At 38.6% G+C, this 16,315-nt stretch overlaps 1 protein-coding gene across 7 annotated transcripts in view; it reads right to left on the reverse strand.

Moving 5' to 3' along the window:
- Positions 1–16,315, reverse strand: part of LOC134498783 (arylsulfatase H-like) — a 76,599-nt gene that overhangs the window by 5,346 nt on the left and 54,938 nt on the right. The window contains exons 1-9 of one of the 7 annotated variants that reach the window (XM_063305056.1): positions 14,748–14,852; positions 11,681–11,821; positions 9,861–10,006; positions 8,755–8,877; positions 7,739–8,162; positions 6,160–6,296; positions 5,444–5,578; positions 2,928–3,090; positions 1,904–2,025 (exon numbers count right to left, since the gene is read on the reverse strand). In XM_063305056.1, coding sequence (XP_063161126.1) covers positions 1,904–2,025; positions 2,928–3,090; positions 5,444–5,578; positions 6,160–6,296; positions 7,739–8,162; positions 8,755–8,877; positions 9,861–10,006; positions 11,681–11,821; positions 14,748–14,779 — 1,423 coding nt within the window. In that variant the 5' untranslated portion in view covers positions 14,780–14,852. Of the gene's footprint in view, positions 1–1,903; positions 2,026–2,927; positions 3,091–5,443; positions 5,579–6,159; positions 6,297–7,738; positions 8,163–8,754; positions 8,878–9,844; positions 10,007–11,680; positions 11,822–12,485; positions 12,866–13,393; positions 13,652–14,747; positions 14,853–16,315 lie in introns of those variants that run through there. The other 6 variants (XM_063305057.1, XM_063305053.1, XM_063305055.1 and 3 more) reach the window with 6 other exon arrangements.

A 16,315-nucleotide genomic window follows, 5' to 3' on the forward strand; every position in this document is an offset into this window, starting at 1 on the left:
GAACCTAGGAAATTGGGTTGATTCAGTGAGCTGTAGTTCAGTTAAACATGGGAGAGCATGTCATGCAAATGCAGCTACTGCCTTATGGTAAGGATGGTCTTAACAGCATTGCCAAATATAATAATTAAAGTTACAATCACAATCTTAGCTATGGGGCTAAACATCTTATAGTTAGCTATGATGAATCATTTTCAAATTTGAGCAATATATACATTTAGCAATTCTTTGAAGAATACCATTGTTCAGAAATTTTAGCACTGCAGAAGGGAAAAAAAAGTAATTTAGGGCTGCTCATGGAAAGCTAAAATACTTTTGCCCTGCTTTTGGAATATATAATACAAAATTGACTTCCATCTGTAGAGACAAATCAACTAATCATAATGAGGTATAAAAATAGATCTGTGGAGTCCTTGGTGCTCTCTGAGCTTGGTTCTTTACTTGCAGACAATATCTTCCAACAAAATGGATACCCATGCAATGTTATCAAAAAGTGCCTGACCACTCAACCCACTACAGCACAACCAACACAAGCTATGAAAAGAATTACACTACCATACATCAAAAACATCTCAAAAACAACCAAAAGACTATTACAACCACATGGCATCACCATAGCACAGAAACCAACTATGCCCTCCAAAACATCTTAAGCAACCCAAAAGACCCAGCAGCCCAAGAAGAAAAAAACAGGAGTCATCTACAACATACTGTGTAAGGACTGTAGCAGCCACGATGTGGGACAGACAGGCAGAAGACTTGCAAAGCGCATCCGTGAACAATCAGCAGTCAGAAAACACAGTGAAAACTTAATCTCACAGCACATGGACAGACTCAACCATACTTTCAACTGGGAAACTGGGCATCCTAGACCAAGCCAAATCCAAAAACGCTAGGAAATTCCTGGAAGCACTCAGACAAAGCAGCCATCAATAGACACACAGAAACAAACCATATTTACACACCATTCAAAAGAGACAATAACAAAAGCTAAGAAGGAAACAAACCAGAAGATCAGAACACATCCTCTCCAGCAGCCAACACCCAGATATGCAGGGATTAACACCAAGCAAGCAGACAAACCATCAAACAGAAAACAATGCCCTAATCAAGGAGCTACCAAGGAGGAAACCACACCCCCACCAACACTGGCAGGGCAAGCAACTGTATATAAACAGGGAGCAAACCCCAGACTCACTGGCACTGATGATGTTACCTAGTCTGGTAATGAAATGTTGGCAAGCAAACAACCAAGCTCAGCACCAAGGACTACACAGTTCAACCTTGAGCTACATATATTCTCTTATGTAGAAAAATACATCTATTTCCAGAATAATAGCAAATGTTATCCCTTCTTTTTAAACTTTTTTTTTGGGGGGGGGGTTGAGGAAACTAAGTTAAATTTTACTGATTTTTTCAATTTTTCTGAACCACAAAGTAAATCTGTAGAATGAAAGACTCCCAAGAAAACTGCAACCCACTGAAAAGAGACAACCCTTGGCTGTTTGATATTCTTCTCTTCACTGCCCAAGCCACGCTTACAGTTTGCAAGCATAAATTTATGCATGTTTAGTCAAAAGTAAGTCAGGCTGTATTTAATGGTACTTTCTTACAAACAAAGGTGTATAGGGATCTGCAAAATAACATTGTATTGGCATTCCAAGCCAAAGTGCGGCAGAGAAGCTACATGGCATGGCATGTGATTAATTCTAGGAAAAAGAAAGCAGGGGAGCTTGTATTTTTCCTCTCTCTCTCTCTCTCTCTGTAACACACACACACACACACACACAAACCGACAGGGAAAAGAAGAACCATAAGAACTAAGTGTATAAATTGCTACACATGTATGACCCAAATATTACTTGGAATGGACAGCATATACTCAAGGGCAACGATTTATACTTACTCTCTTTCTGGTACCAGCGCACTGCATGTAAATACGACCCACAATAGTGAAACATGAATTCATGATCTGAGTGTTGAACCTCTTCCCGCAGTAAAGCTATGAGGTTCTTTCCATCAATTATCCTAGCATAAAGGAATAAAAAGTCTGTGAAGTGGTTATCCCTGACTGATACAGCTACCAAAAGGTTCAAAGCAAAGTCTGAGGAGTTTTTTTTTAAAAAAATAGGTGAAGTGGGCTATAAGGGGCAGAGAAAAGGAACGCAAAATCTATTAATACCAGTATTGACATTTAAAAAAAAAAAAAAAGGTTTCTTTTTTCCTGGAAGCAGTTTTGATGTCCTTTTTTCCCCTATTCCACATGTAGTGCTCATACTGTAGGTTTGCTGTAATTGCATAAAGGAGGACTATAAACTGTGCAGTAAGTTGATGTAGATTATAAAGCTTATATTAAATGTGCTTGAACACAACAATAAGCAAATTCAAAATATTGTGGGACTGCATACTCAGAATATTCAAGTTTTTATAATGGTAGAATTGTCCTTTTTTTTAGACATACCTAATTTACAGAGAGGTCAAGACATGCTAATAAAGAATCATGGCTGCCTACAAAATTCACCATGCAGTTCATCTATGATAACCTTAAGGGTTTATATGAGTATGACTACAGAATTATGTTAGCTTATTGGGAAGGAAGCAGAATCCAACGCAGCTGGTGGATTTGGTTTTCCATTGTTACTTGTCCTCAAATTGGGTAATGTGACAATAGAAAACATTGTATTAGAAGCCTAACTGATGGTGGTAGCTGTGATGGGTAGTGTCCTAGAAAGATGAATCATCTTCCACTGTGTATGTATAATCCTGCAAAATGACCCAGCTGCTTTATTCTGCAGCATTTATGCTCTTACATGTCTCAAATCTCTCTTTCAAATCAAACCCATCACAGTCTAGTATTTTAACACAGTTTGCATTTTTTTCTTAGCTAAAATTGAATACTTCTCAATAACCTTTAGAGCAGTACCTTATACCTGTCTTGTGGCACTGATGCCCCAGCCAAATGAGCCACTGTGGGGTAAATATCCATCAGGCTTGTGGGTTCATCAAGAACAGTGTTAGCAGCGATCTTTCCTGGCCATCTAACTATTCCGGGCACACGGATTCCTCCTTCCCAGCCACCCATGCCTTTTCCACCTGCATCAGAAGTATCGGCAGGAAAAAGGTATTAGTTGTATGAAGTCAAAATTACAAGTGATCGATTTTGTCCCACAGTTCACCTGCTTCATGTACACAAAAAGCCATTAATGTGAATAGTGGGAAACCTATGACTTTTTATGATTAACAACTCACCATTTTTTATAGATCACCATTTCTTGTTTCTGGGAACTTGATAAGAGCTTTTCCCAGATCTCAGTAACTTCTGAATTCATGGTGGAATAAACAAACAAAAGGATGATGAAGGAATAAAGAAGAAGAGTCTTTTTAAAAATCTGCTTTTAAAGTCTTCTTCTAATGCTCTGAAGGTTCCTTGGTCTTTTTTCTCAATTTATGTTAAGCCTTCATATTCTGTTGGAATCTAATGCATATTATCCTTTCTAAAACTACCAGGGATTCTCTTTTAAAGCTGAAACTGAAAATATTTCTAAAATATTAACTTACTTTCAGGAAGTCACAAAAGAAATAGCTGTATTATGCTATGAAGCTGCAATGATGATCTTAAAAGGAAGGGCTGATTGTTTTGTTTGTTTCAAGTTTTAAAAATACTGGAAAAATCAATTTTACATTAGCTGAATGTCTTAAAAATCTAGAGGGCTGCCATACAAAATATAGAGCAAAGTTGTTCATTGTTGCCCAAAAGGACAGAAATTGAACCAGTGGGTGGAAATAGGAAGGAAAAAGCTGTTCATTAAATGTTAATGGTGAACTTTGCCATACCACAACTCTGCTGGACACAAATAATCCTACAGCTAGCTTCCAAATATTATCAACATGGCAGCAACAGGACTGAAGAACTACTCAGACCCTCTGGGGAATAGATGGGGCCATTTTTATGACTGATCAGTTTGCTTCCTCTCGTCCGTGAAAGGAAATGAAAACTGAGAAGAGACATTGAGCCTAACCAGAGGAATGTGGTCTGACTGGCAAGCAATCACAATTTTCATTCTCTCTGTTAAGAGAACCCATGCTTTTTCCATTTTATTGTTGGTGATTGCTGTTCTGCAATCCATGAATGCATGTATGTTTGTGTGAATGCATCTGAAATTGCAACATGGAGGCATGGCCTGGGTGTTTACAGATGTGGACCGCTGGGCACATATTACACCTGTGTAACAGGCCTTGCATTGGCTTCATATTTGCTTTTGGGTGCAATTTAAAGTGCTGAAGCATTTTCTGGTGATGGGGCTAGCCCTCTTGAATGACCTCCTGTTTGAGGATCATCAGTCTCTAACTTTGCCTGCCTTCCAGAAAAAGCTGAGCTTTTCCAGGGCCATCGACTGTGTTTGGGGTTTGCTTTGTTCCATGTTTTATATTTTATATTTGACTGTATATTTTTTTTCTCTGTGAACTGCTGAGAGTCCTATGATTGTGGCAGGCTATAAGTCAAATAAATAAATAAATAAATAAATATCCCACGTGTGGTACAGTAGAACAAACCAGTACCAAAAACAAACAAACGAACCAACAAAAAGTTCAACCCAGTGAGCTGAAGTAAATTTTAAAGGCTTGGGAAAATAAGACTTTAAAGTTCTTAAAAGACCCAGGAAATAAAATGATATTTGCTGTGTGCCCACAAGTGAGCAAAACATGGTTACTTCTATTTTTCCAACAATTTGAATATTATTATTGAAAAGGCCTTTTTCATCAAGGATTCAGTGAGGTATAGATGGGTGAAATTCAAGGACCAGTAGTGTACCAGTTATGGTCCAGAAGTTATAGAAACAGCTTGAAAAAAGTAGCAGCAGTAGTAGGTCAGTAAAGGCAATTCACACAATGCTGCAGAGCGAGCACCCAAACTTGCACTTGTTGATTCAGTTCACTGTTGCCCTCCCACCTAGCAAAATACTTCAGTAAAAATACTGGAACAAGATTGCATCATCAGTTGGCTGAGGCAGGGCTTTTCCTTACAACATATGCCATAAGGTGGAAAGCTATTTCCAGGTTGGGGGGGGGGAGGAGATAAAAAGGGACCACAGCACATCAGTCAGAGAAAGAATAGCACCACCAGCAGCATTGGAGGTAGTGGAGTTTTCAGCCAGGAACTTGTCTAAGGCTTCTCCAAACCAATAATGTCTTAGGGAAGGTAATCTTTCAGATACTCCAGTTTCAACCTATGAAAACTCTTAAAAGGTAAAAATTAGCATCCTAGAAATGGGCAGGATGCCAGTAAAAACAAAACTGCCATAATAATTGGTTATTACAGCCCCTGTCAACATGTTGGCAGACATCTTGTGCAGCAACTGGCATTTCCATACTTTTCAAAGACAGCCCATATTCAAGCCATTGCAGTGATCGAAATGCATCGCTGACAGAAGCCAAGCTCTCATACCTTTAAGTCTGCCATTCCAACCACCAATCTGGGTATTCCCTTCTTTAGATTCCAAAGATCCTCCATGATCAGAAGCAAAATAAGTAAAAGTGTTGTTCCGTAATCCCACTCTGTCAACAGCTGCAAGAATTTTTCCTACATAATTAGAACAATCCCAACAGTTCATTTAAAATGAAACAAAAAACTGCCATTATGTAATTATAGATTATACTTGTTGCCAGATGTTGAAATGTCAGTACACAATACTACATAAGTATATATGAAAATATGTGTATAAAAATATACATATGCAATATATAAAATATAAAACATTTAAACATAAAATACAATGTCATACACACACACACACACACACACACAGAGTATACAAATGTACTGTAGGTTCACAAGACCATTGCTCTACCTTTTTCCTGCCACCAGATTATCCCAAGATTATACAAGAGGGATTCTTGCATCTGTCAAGTGAAATTTTGGATGTGGGTGAAAAAAGAACACAATGAAGCTGTAGCAATGGGAACTAGTGATGGGGAACTGTGAACTTTTATTTCCAAGTGTTTGGAATTCAGCTGCCAGATGAAATATTTCCTTCAATTGAAAGATGGTGAATAGTGAAGAAGTTACTGTATGTATTCTAGAAAAGTAAGAGGGAAAGAATTCCTAGATCTTTGATCCTTAGAGAATAGATAGTATAACAATCATTAAACAATGTTACTTACCCACCATCCAGTCCATTTCTTCTACATTGTCTCCATATAAACCATGCTGGCTTTTTCCACGAAACATCTTTGTGGTGAAGCAGGGTGTGTGGACATGGAAGAAAGAAACGAAGAGCAGGAATGGTCTTTCTTTGTTTCTGGGAAATAAATATAAGAAACTTCAGTCATCATTCCCCACCCAAAATTGCAGAAGCATCCATGAACCAAATAAGAATTGTAGTTGAAAATACCTAACTTAAAAGATAGCAAAACTTTCCCTGCTTTTCTAGTGCAGTATAATCACTAAAAGAGTGAACAATAAATCTTGATAGCTCTCTCATCTGTTTGCTTGATCATTACAACCAAGCTACTTTATCTCTATCTATTCTTGAATTCACAATATAAGGATAATAATATGTTTAATAGGATTATGCCAAGCTTTGACAAAACTTTGTATGCAGCACCCCATTGAAACTGCTTGCAAAGCAGTGTGCTCCACTTGTTTCTAATAGTGAAGGAAAGTGACTGGGTTACTTTGCTTGGACGTCTTTAAAGCCCTCCTGCCAACATCCACACCATGGCCACCCAGTCTGGATGACACTCTGGCATGCCTCAAGGAGTCTTCAGGTTTGGAAGGTCCAGTATGTCTCTGCTAAAGCTGTCCAGCCCAAGAGACACATTTGTATGTGCTGACAGGGGGATTGGCTTGGGTATTGTCCATTGCATGTCCTCAATGATGGGCACGGGTGTCATACTAGAGACACCAATGCAAAGCCCTCTTGCTTACAAAAGAACCAATTAGCTCAGGGTCCCCTTGGCATACATTCTAAGATCTCCCAAATTGTGAGGATTTGGTGCTAATCAAGGGCAAAATGTTTGCAGCAGTTGCTTTCCCCAATCATTGGCAAGAGGTGATGCAGGCCAGCAGCACATGAAAGTGTAGTGCCCTTGGCTCTCCTTTTCCACTATTGGCCCCTCCATCAGGAAGAAGTAAGTGGCCTAAGAGAGCCAAAACATTTTTAGGAAGCAGTGTGGGAGAAGACTGAGAAAAGTATTTCCCTACCATCTTGGCCAAAATACATCCAAGGTGGGCACTGAAAGTGTGCAGCCAGGACCCCTGTTTGCAAGAACTCAAGGTCTTCCAGGCTGGATGCTTCAGCAAACTTTAAAAGCAATCCTGCAGTGTTGTCAACACTGCCCATCTTAGAAACAGTTTGACTAGGAGGGTAAAATGATTTTAGAACTGCCCCCCCCCCCAGATCACAATGCTGAAGTGAATTAGTTGGACTTTTGCTTCAGCAAAGTGAAGCAGTCACCTCCATGGCCACTTAACTGAAGCATTATCGTTCCTCATGCAAGGTGAGTATGAACATGGACTGCTTGGCTGAAATACTTCAGTCTAGTGTCAAGATATATATGTTTGCATCAGGGCAATCATGCTTAGACAGGAAGCTGATGGTTTGCTGGCAATGTGAGCTATTACCCTTGGAAGGATAGACTTTCCCCTCCTTAAGCACAGCCTGCATGGGAATTAAAACCTTTTCTGTCCAATCTGAAACAAGAGTTACATTGAAGTTAATGTAATAATTTCATTAGTTACCGTTCGATAAATGCGACAGATTCTTTCACTATTCTGGAGGCAGCGTTTTCTAGGTTTATTGGTTGTTCAATAACTGTGTGATCTCTCATCAACATACAGTTCCAGTATCTTGAAAATCCATGATTGGCAAACCAGGAGATAAAAAATAATATGCCACACAAAGATATGAAGGCAATTGTTTTCCATTTCACAGGGAACAAAGCAGCCATCTTCATCAGAAGAAGAGTAAATACTAAGAGGGCAACCATTTGTGTGTAAAACCAATATGTGGCTTGCAGTTGTACATCCACCTCAGGATCCTTATCAGCCTGACATTCATTTAATAGAGTCAATGGTGTACCATAGAAATAATCAAAGCCATGGTTCAAAGGATGGTGGCAGTGATCATTACGGGATTCAGAGTTCACACCTTGGTGCCATTTTCCTAAAAAGTTAAAAGTTGATTGCTAGTCACCAGTTGAACCATGATTTTTACTGTACTGTACTGTACTGTACTGTATTTTACTGTACTGTACTGTACAGATGATATCCTATTTAGTATCACATGATATGAAATATGGAATATTGATCCCTTCCTTCCTTCCTTCCTTCCCTCCCTCCTTCACCCTAATCCAGTGGAAGAAACACTGTATTAATAAACAGGTTGTTTTTCAGACAATGTTTTATCTGTTACCACATCTCACCTCCAAGTTCACAGAATTTCTCAGAATTGCCACTTGAAACCCACCTATATTTTCCCACCCTTTCTTCCATTTCTTTTTCTCCACAGAAAATTCAGCAAAAAGGGAAAAGGCAGACTTATTGTGGGCAACTTTCCAACTGGAAGTAACCTAATGGAAGGAGAACTTGCTGGAAAAGAGGCATTTTAAACTTGAGCATGGAGAAAAAAAGCTGGAGTGGAAAAACAGCCCAAGGCCTTCATGGCAATCTTACCCCCCTACATAGACACATGAAATTTAGCACACAGGAACAGTAGATGAAACCCGAGTGAGAAATAAAGCATCTATATATTGTACCTATAATGCCAGTGGCATAGCCTTTCTGCTGAAGCAATTTAGCAAATGTTGTTTCATTTGCAGGCAAGCCTCCTGAGGCACCGGTCCGAATGAAAACACGTGTTTTAATTTGAGATACCATACCTAAAATATAAATGGGAGAAAGAAATTAGTCACTTATTCAACCTAAGCTACCCATGTGATGTAAAGTGATGAACAGGCAGGATCTTGATTATTGTCTGGAAGCTGTAAGGTGACAGACAGAAGTGTGAGGATAACCTTGCTATGCATCAGAAAAGCAATGCAGGCATGAAAGGGTAATATTAAGAGCTCTCCCTGTTTGGGGATGTGGAAGACTTAGGGTGTATATTCTGACCAGTCATTTAAACTGGAATAATTTCTCCATACAGCCTTCAGTATGGTAACAGGAGTTCCTATGAGGTCTTTTACACTCTGACCTGTTTCACATGACTCAGAGAGTCATATTGTGATTTGATTTGGCATGTCCAAATCTAGACCATAGGGCAGACTTTGGTAAAGGCCCAATTTTTAAAACCACCATCTAAACAACTGCTAGATTCTGATTACTTTACCTGAATCACAAACCAGGGTGTCTGAGTTTATAAGCAACCATTAGTCCCTTGGAAAATCAGTGTGTGATGCAGGCGTGACCCTAAACTAGAACTGTTCTCATTATCTGCTCTCCTCCCATTTTGTTTTTACCCCCATAGATAGAGGAAGGCTCAGTTGCTCCTCTGAGCCCAATTGTATCAACTTTTTAAACATGATTTAAAACCATGTTCTTAAAAATTTAAGAATTTTTAAAGATTGCCAAATCCCAGTTGACTAAGGATTGCTGTGCCATCTGCCAAATGTTCAAAGGAATATATCTTATTCATCAAAACACCAAGCAATGTTTAATGTATCATGCAAACATACTCACTGCAGGGTAACCTAAGTGGAAGATTTAATGGAGCCACATGCTACAGCATATGGCTGTTCAAGAATATTGGGACCTAAAGATAGGAGCTCTATACTTCTCTTAGGGATGTAAGGTGATGTCAGTAGCAAACCCTTCTGCTAGAGATTCTTCTTCACATTCATTACTTACTGCAGGAGATGCCCACCTGATCTGATGGGGTATCTACCAGTCAGAAAAGCTGCTCTGCTTGGGGTACACATTGAAGCTGCAGCAATATGCTGAGTAAATTTCACTCCTTCCTTTGCTAGCTGATCAATATTAGGAGTCCTGTGAGAAAAACCAAGGAATGTCCTGTAATAGCATGATTAGGGGAAATTGTCATCATTCCAAACAAATGAACCTTTCTTTGGTACACATTCAGTCTTGGGAATTATACAGATAAGAAATGACTGTTTTATATTATGCACTTTTACTATTCCAATATATTATAGAGAGCTAATACAATTAAATGGATTATAACAACAAATCTGCTAATCTTTAGGATGTCACAAGACATTCTGTTGTTATTGTTGACAGTTGTCAGTTTTCTATAGGTTCCAAAAGGCTATTATTGAAGACAGCCAAATCTTCAAAAGGTGTCCAGAACTACTTTCCTAGATCTGGGAAACTGAGGGCACATGAACATTCTGTAAGATTCAAAAATTAACTACTCTACTGAAAACTAAATCAAAAGCTAAGTCAATATATAATAGAAAATGCAAATTTTTATATAATGGTCCCATTTGCTTTGAAGTACAATTATTTTATTTCTTTCCTTATTTATGACATTTGTTACCCACACATTCCTGAAAAAAGTCCACAATTGTAATAGTTGTGCATTGTTTCGCTTTGCTCGCTTGTTTTTATAATGTTGCCTTATCTCTTCTAAAAATTCTGTAGTGATCATTACAGTTTCAAATTTCCAGTACAATTTATACCAAACTCTTCAATGCCCCTATCATGGACTTATGATGACATAAATTGGAAGACAAATGAACCAAACCACAGGGAACTTTGCTTTCAGGAAGGTAGAAACCTCAAAGGCTTAATTGAGAGAATGGTGAATAAAAATTTCCAGTTGTCAGTTAGCAGCTGTTCTCCAACCACAGCAAGGTGATGGGTGTGGGAAGACAAGACAAAAATGGAATGGCTAAGGAAATCAGCAGCAGCACTAAAATAGCCTAAGGCAGTGTTTTTTAAATTTGGCAATTTAAAAATGTGTGACTTCAACTCCCAGCCAGCATGGGGAATGCATACCACCAGCATGTTGGCTGGGCAATTGTGGGAGTTGAAGTCCACACATCTTAAAGTTGCCAAGTTTGAAAAACACTGGTCTATGGCAAGCTCATCATGTATAACAAAAGAGTTCTCCAAAGGAGGAAAAATGGGTCTCCTTGAGGACAGCCCTAGAACACAGCCTTGCAAATCCATCAATCTAATTTCTGGACCTTTCAGGACAGGGAGAATATGGCTGGGGAATAGTTCAGTAAAATTCTGGCGTGTCAAGATGTTGCTGCAATTGAACAATTGAAGCCCTGTCTGTTTTTAATGTGGGCTGTATATGTAATACATGTAAAAGAAGTGGGGCTTCAGTCATACATTTGTGAATGACATCTTGACTTTTTAAACTCCCCCCTTCCTGGTTGGATTGTCCACTGCCTGCATTACAACCATTGTCTCTTGCTTTCCCGCATACCCATCTCAAACACACAATTCAAAAACTCTAATAAGCAGAAGATCATGATTTCTTTGTGACATTTGTGACAGGCAAAACACTGCCTATTTGATCTGGATGGTTTTCTTTAAAATAGAAGAGGATTTAGCTTACTCATGTATAACAGTTTTAAAGACACATTCATTTTTCTCATTTCATTTCATTTCCTCTTGTCTCGTCTCATTAGAAACATTGCATATTTTCCCTTATCTGTGCTTTCACGGTTCCTAGAATCACAGAATAGCCCTGACACATTTTAATTTTACACTTACCTGATGGTATTATTACCAAAGCATCCTAAATCTCCATATCCAAGATCATCTGCCATTATCAGCAAAATGTTGGGCCTTGATGCATTTAGTCCATGTGTTTGGGAAGATAAAGAGGAAGCCAACCAAGCAATTAGACTGCATCTACAATACGTGGACAGCAGCAAAACCATTTGAATTAGAATTTCCTATTGTTGGAAGGAAATCTTACCAGGTCCGTTCTGAGCTGGGAATGAAAGTTCTTAGGCGATTGCTTGAACAGAAATAATTTTATTGTCCAAGAGCATGAAGAACAGAGCAATCAGCGGTCGGAGGTGGCCACACTTGTATTTTCCCCACAAGCTCTTTCTATAGGGGAGCTTGGCCACTGTTATGTAAAAGTGTTCCTGCCCTCTAGGAACTTCTGAGAAGGTGCGCTTAGCTGGTTTCTTGGCTGGGGGTGCTCTCTAGGAATTCTAGGAAAGTGCAGTTTACCGGGGTTCAGAGAGGAGGCGCTCTGTGGTCAGGCTCCCTGCTGTTTGTGTTTCCTGTCCTGGTTGTCTGGGTTCCCTGCTGGGCTGTGGCTTTGTCTACTAGCTTGGAATGTTCACCTTGGAAAGAATCGTTTGTTATTTGATTATGGAGATCTGTTTGGCTGGGGAAGGTCTATCTGAATGGGCTCTGCTAAGAAGGGACAGCCTTTTGTCTTACAAGGTCTCTGATTAAGTCTGAAGGGAATCTTTTGTCTAAACAGGCTTCCTGTCCCATTTTAATCTCTTGCATCCTCTTTGTACGAACCCTTTATATTTTGTCACTTTTAACCTTTTACCTTTCTCAAGGAGGGGAAGCAATGGCAGGAAGACAGTGTTCTGGAGGGAGACAACATGGTGGCCAAGGAGAGATCTTAATTTCTTCCCACAATATGATTGGGATATTTGTGATAGAAAATATTACAGGAAAAGCTTAGCTCAGTGGTATACCATATACTTTGTGTTCAAAGCCTCCCTAGGATCTCAAAGTCCTGAGATGAAGTCTGGAGACTGGCCATCAGTGTAACCTATGCTAAATTAAGATTGACCAACAATCTGACTTGCCACAATGTAGTTTCCAGTGAATGCTTTTCCTTGCCTTTTTCTTGGGAATATTCACCCCCAATCCCCTTTTTCACAAACACTAATCTCCTTTTTGGACATTTGCAATTACATATATGAAAAGGGACAGCATCCATTCAGGAACAAAACAAAACAAAACAAAACAAAACAAAACAAAACAAAACAAAACAAAACAAAACAAAACAAAACAAAACAGCCAGAACTACACAGATGTTGAACTTTATGAGTTTTGCCTTTCATAATGATGGCATGGACCATTGGTTATCAACCAAATTAATGAATGTTGAAATTGAGTTTGACATACATAAGAATTTCCAAAAGAACTTGCATAAGTGAACAAATCTCCTGTGATTAGATAGATAGATAGGTAGATGGATAGAGATATAGATGATTCAATATTCAGTGAAATTATTTGTGAGTTATAAATTAAAACTGTTATTTTAAAAGCTACAGTATAGTGATTGGTGTAAGTCTTTCAAGATTTCACCACAAAATTGTAATATTCTCTCAGAAAATATTAGAGAAGGCATACAATATCATAAAAACCACAAATTTCTCTTGTAATATTTATGAATATTTATATCTATATCTACTTATCTTTACTTCCTCACTCGCACTTCAGTACCTGAATTGACAGAAAAGACTTCTTCCTTTGAATATTTTCGATCCTTCTTCCAAGACCATCTTTCCCCAAATTATGTTAAGGTAAAATCTTCTTCCAATTTTGCTCAAATCTTGGTGACTTCTGGGCAGAATTTATCACTGCTTTATTCCAATCCAGTTTTGATTTCTGAGATTAGGCAACATTGGCTTGTACTGCCACCTAGCTGATCCTAAATTAATTTAACAAGATATGTTATTTTGTATTGGTTGACTATGGTCTTTTTTCTTTTTTTCTTTTTGTATGCTGCTGAGAGTCACATGGTCTGAGTTAGGTAGCGATATAAATGCATAAATAAATAAAATTACCCAGAAAGGAAAAAACATCTATGGTCCATTATCAACAGTCTCAGGGCAACAATTACTTCATCGTGACTCAGCTTTCCATCCTAAAGCAGATGTGTACAATGTTTATTGGACTAAAGGCCCCATTAACATTTGAATGGCATGTCAGGGGCTGCACTGCAAAAGGGGAAAAGCCATACAAGATTTAAGTACTGGGAAACAAGCAAGCAAATAAATGAAGTATTAAATTGATCCCCATCCTCACTTCTTGATTTCCAGGTCTAAAATACATTTTAAAAATGTATACATGTATGTAAAAAACCAGGAATCTGGTAGCACCTTTTTTGACTAACATGTTTTATTCAAAGGCAGAAGACTTTGTGGGCTGCAGATCATTTAATCAGATGTTCATAGTGGCTAGACTGGAGAATTTAAGATTGGGGCAAAGTGGAGGGGGAAATGGAGGAGAAGATAGGTTGGTATGCAGATTACAAGTACCTCATCAATCAACAATTGTATTGCTTTAAAAACTGATTGCGTTTAGGTCTTCTGAGATGGACTGAAACTTTTTGATGAGTCTCTCTCTCTCTTTCTCTCTTTGTGTGTATATTCTGTCAAAGTTTTTCTGTACAGGAGAGGCAACAGGACAAAGCTGAAAGGATGAGGTAGGGTTGTTGATTTTATCACTGAAATATCAAAGAATAAGTTTTAAAGGGATATCTTTTTTGGATTTGCTCTCCTTACCACTCTTTTAAAAAGGCAAAGATTTCTGATCAATTTAAGTAATTCTATCTAAAAAAAACCCCACAGTCTAGCAGTGTCCACAGGATTTCATTCTGAGGAAAACAGTGTTGAAGGGTCATGCCACCTTTTGCAGGATTATGATCCATGTAGAAGAGATGCAAACCTAGCTCGCAATGCCACAACACATTTGTCAGTCCAACCCACCCCTCTTGTCCCTGGGTATGGATGCTGCTGACACAATCCCATGATGAACCCCAGAATCATATCCTTGTTAAAAGCATGTTTCTTACCTGACAATCCTGTGGGTCGGTTGGCTAGGCATTATTCACTAGGGAGCATGAAATATTCAGGTAAGAGCAGCTCCCAGGGTTTATTCTTGATATCTGTTTTCTCCTTCATCTGATTAATAGCTTGCTAAGAACACTGGCAGGTGTAGCCACAGCTCTGCTGTTAAAAATTGACCTGAGGCCTTGAATAGCAGTGTTCAAAGTCCATTGTGGGAAAGCTTCAAGCATATAGTGAAGATTTTATGTTCTCATTGCTGAGCCTCACAGTAATTTCACTTGTGACTGCAGCTCATGACTTTGGACATTGGTGCCCTCCACTCATTTGTAAAGCAATCCATTTGCAGTTATTTCAAACTTTATAATATATTGAGTTAGGTTAATAGATTCCCTCTATTAGTTTAGGGGAATTCAACAAGTTTAGGAAAATCATTATTTAAAGCAATTGAAGCATATTTCCCCCCTGACTTCTCTCCCCATGGGGTGGGGGCAGAGAAGAAAGGTGACGATGGTAGTTGCAGCAGCGTGATCAAGGCCCTGTGTCCCTTGTACGTGCAGAGTGGCAGGGCCATCCTCACTTTTTTTCCCCATAAAACTTTATTACATTTCAACGAGAGATAAAATATAAAGAAAAAAGAAAAAAGAATTGAGAAGAAAAGATTGGAAAGAAAGCAAAGTTAAGAGTGCAGAAACAAGAAAGAATAGAAAAAGAATAGCTTCCGACTTTCTTTGGTCCAGATAAAAATATAAGATACCTTAACCTCTTACTCTAAAATTAACGATAGTGCACAATATTTCTATAATGATAAATATTTCTAATCATCAGATCCCAAAATTGTTGCATTTCTTTCCATTTCAAGCAAAAAGACCCAAAGTGGTTTTCAAGTAGAAACATAGCTAGACAAAGTCTTTTCTTTAATTAGAGTAGTCAGTTTTGCCATTTCGGCCCATTCCATTAATTTCACCATCCATTCTTCCATTGTAGGTATTTGTAAGTCTTTCCATCTCTGTGCATATAATAGACTTGCTGCTGTTATCACATATAAGAACAAAGTCCCATGTTTTCTTTCAATCTGTTTATCCATCAAACCTAGAAGGAAAACCTCTGGTTTCAATGGTACATTTATTTTGAGCATCCTCTGAACTAAAGCACATATCTGATCCCAATATTCCTTAGCTTTGGGCCGTCCACACTTTTTTTTGACTCCCATTGCAAAGTGTTAACAACACTGATTGCTGGATCTGAGATTGTTAGGCTGATCTGCATGACTAGTTTATCCCAGCATGACTACAGGCCACTGACCATTTCTCCAGGGCAGGAACACACATTATCCCCTCTCTGCCCCATCCCATCAGGAAGGCAAATCTCTACCTGTCTTTCCATGTTCTGGGTAAAAAATGTTTTCTGGCTTGTGCTGGCTCAAGCAGTGCTGTCCAGTTTACCTCTTTCACTTCAGTTCATTTGAATTCAATTCAATTCAGTTCAGTTCAGCTTCTAAAACCAAAGGCTGGGTTAATAATTAGCTAAAACGGTAAGAGCACAAAAACAATGGAAGTGAATTTCTGCAGAAGCA

This window comes from Candoia aspera, chromosome 5, assembly GCF_035149785.1.
Source record: "Candoia aspera isolate rCanAsp1 chromosome 5, rCanAsp1.hap2, whole genome shotgun sequence".
NCBI lineage: Eukaryota > Metazoa > Chordata > Lepidosauria > Squamata > Boidae > Candoia > Candoia aspera.